This window comes from Austrofundulus limnaeus, unplaced genomic scaffold, assembly GCF_001266775.1.
Source record: "Austrofundulus limnaeus strain Quisiro unplaced genomic scaffold, Austrofundulus_limnaeus-1.0 Scaffold486, whole genome shotgun sequence".
NCBI classification, from domain to species: domain Eukaryota; kingdom Metazoa; phylum Chordata; class Actinopteri; order Cyprinodontiformes; family Rivulidae; genus Austrofundulus; species Austrofundulus limnaeus.
Genome location: NW_013952888.1, coordinates 82,953 through 84,505, shown reverse-complemented (window position 1 = coordinate 84,505; position 1,553 = coordinate 82,953). Strand labels below are relative to the sequence as shown.

Here is a 1,553-nt window from a genome sequence, read left to right as displayed (position 1 = left end):
AGATCCAATAGTGCAAAATGCAAATTCTTGCACTTTTTTGACTGGTCTTAAGATTTTGATCAGGAGTGTATTTTACATAAATTAAAAAAATTAAATTTAAAACCTTGTCCCTGTAAATAAGGAAAATGAGTTCAAAACAAATATCCATAATATCAGGATGCAGGTTCTAAAGAGGTTAGTCATTAAATACATAAATAACTATAAAACAGACAAAAAATAAAATAAAAATGCTGCTTGCAATGGGACAGCCAATGACTTTATTTTTGTCATTATACTGGGAAAAACTACATTCCCCCCTGCCTACTACCACACTAAGCTATAAATGTGAGTTAAATTTATTTTATTTTTTATGGGCACTCTGTCATGCCACGCATCTTGAATAAACTCCGTAATTTATTCAGTTGTAAATGTACATCCAGTGATTACTTCTTTCAAGTTTCATTACAATTTGTTCAAAGGTTCATCAGTTGTTTTGGTAACACACACAACACACACACACACACACACACACACACACACTGAGGCATGCCTTTCTGTGGTGGGTGTTTAGTAACACATTACTAATGCAATGGGGAGACAGAGTGCATTTACAAACTGTTGTTAGTGTCAGACATGAGTAAATCAAACACAGGCTGCATTTCTGGAAAGGCTGTTTATTGTATGTGGTGTTTTTATATAAAGTCTCTGCAAAGGCAATAAAAAGCAACAAAGTGTTATTTGGCGATGCCAGACAGCCAGCTAAGTTTAAAAAGAGATGATGACTGAGAGTCTTCGTCCTGATCAGCGAGCTGTCTGAAGAGGCTGCCTGGACGGAAGCTGTCCTCACTTCCTGCTGATGCAGACTGAAGAGGCTGTTAAAGGAAGGAGACATGAGGACAGTCACTTGTGTTGTTCAGTGATGTACATCACTCTGACTTCTACAGTTCAGTTCTGTAGCTTAGTGTTATTTCAGCTTTGATTGGACTTTATTTTAACAGTCATAAATAAAAATGTAAAGAAATATGTCTTGAAGGAACGCACATCACCCACCACCTTTAGTGACAGCTTTACATGAACACGGTTATACAGTGAAACAGAGTTCAGGGTTCCCACAAGTTGGTCAACATCAAATTCAAGGACCTTTCAAGGACTTTCCAGTACCAATTTCCTCCACATTTCCGCAATTACCTACTGCTACCACAGAATGTTACCAATAAACAGGTTTAATATCATGTAAATTCACTTTAAGCATAGAAGTTGTTGAGTCAGAATCAATGAAATAAAGTGGATTAAATGTATACCCTACATTCATATCCACAAATTAACGAGAACTGTTCTTTAATATTGTAATATTATCTGTAATAGTTTTTTCATGGACACAAAATGTGCACTCTAGAGTCAATTCTTTAACAGAAAACAAGCTTAAAAGATTTAACATCAATATAAAATCTCAACCAAAGCATATAAAATTCAASTAAAAGAAATATAGTGCAAGATGTTAACAATTTAACAAATAAACTAAATCATGCAAAATTCAAGTCACTCCTGGAAAAACTATAATAAACATTTATTTA

General features: G+C 34.5%; 1 protein-coding gene across 2 annotated transcripts in view; it reads right to left on the bottom strand.

Moving 5' to 3' along the window:
* Nucleotides 1–633: 633 nt before the first annotated feature.
* cog1 (component of oligomeric golgi complex 1) overlaps nt 634–1,553 on the bottom strand; it is a 28,677-nt gene continuing 27,757 nt past the window's right edge. The window contains exon 15 of one of the 2 annotated variants that reach the window (XM_014025585.1): nt 634–851. In XM_014025585.1, the coding sequence (XP_013881039.1) occupies nt 714–851 (138 nt within the window). In that variant the 3' untranslated portion in view covers nt 634–713. The remainder of the gene's footprint in view (nt 852–1,553) is intronic. The other variant, XM_014025586.1, reaches the window with a different exon arrangement.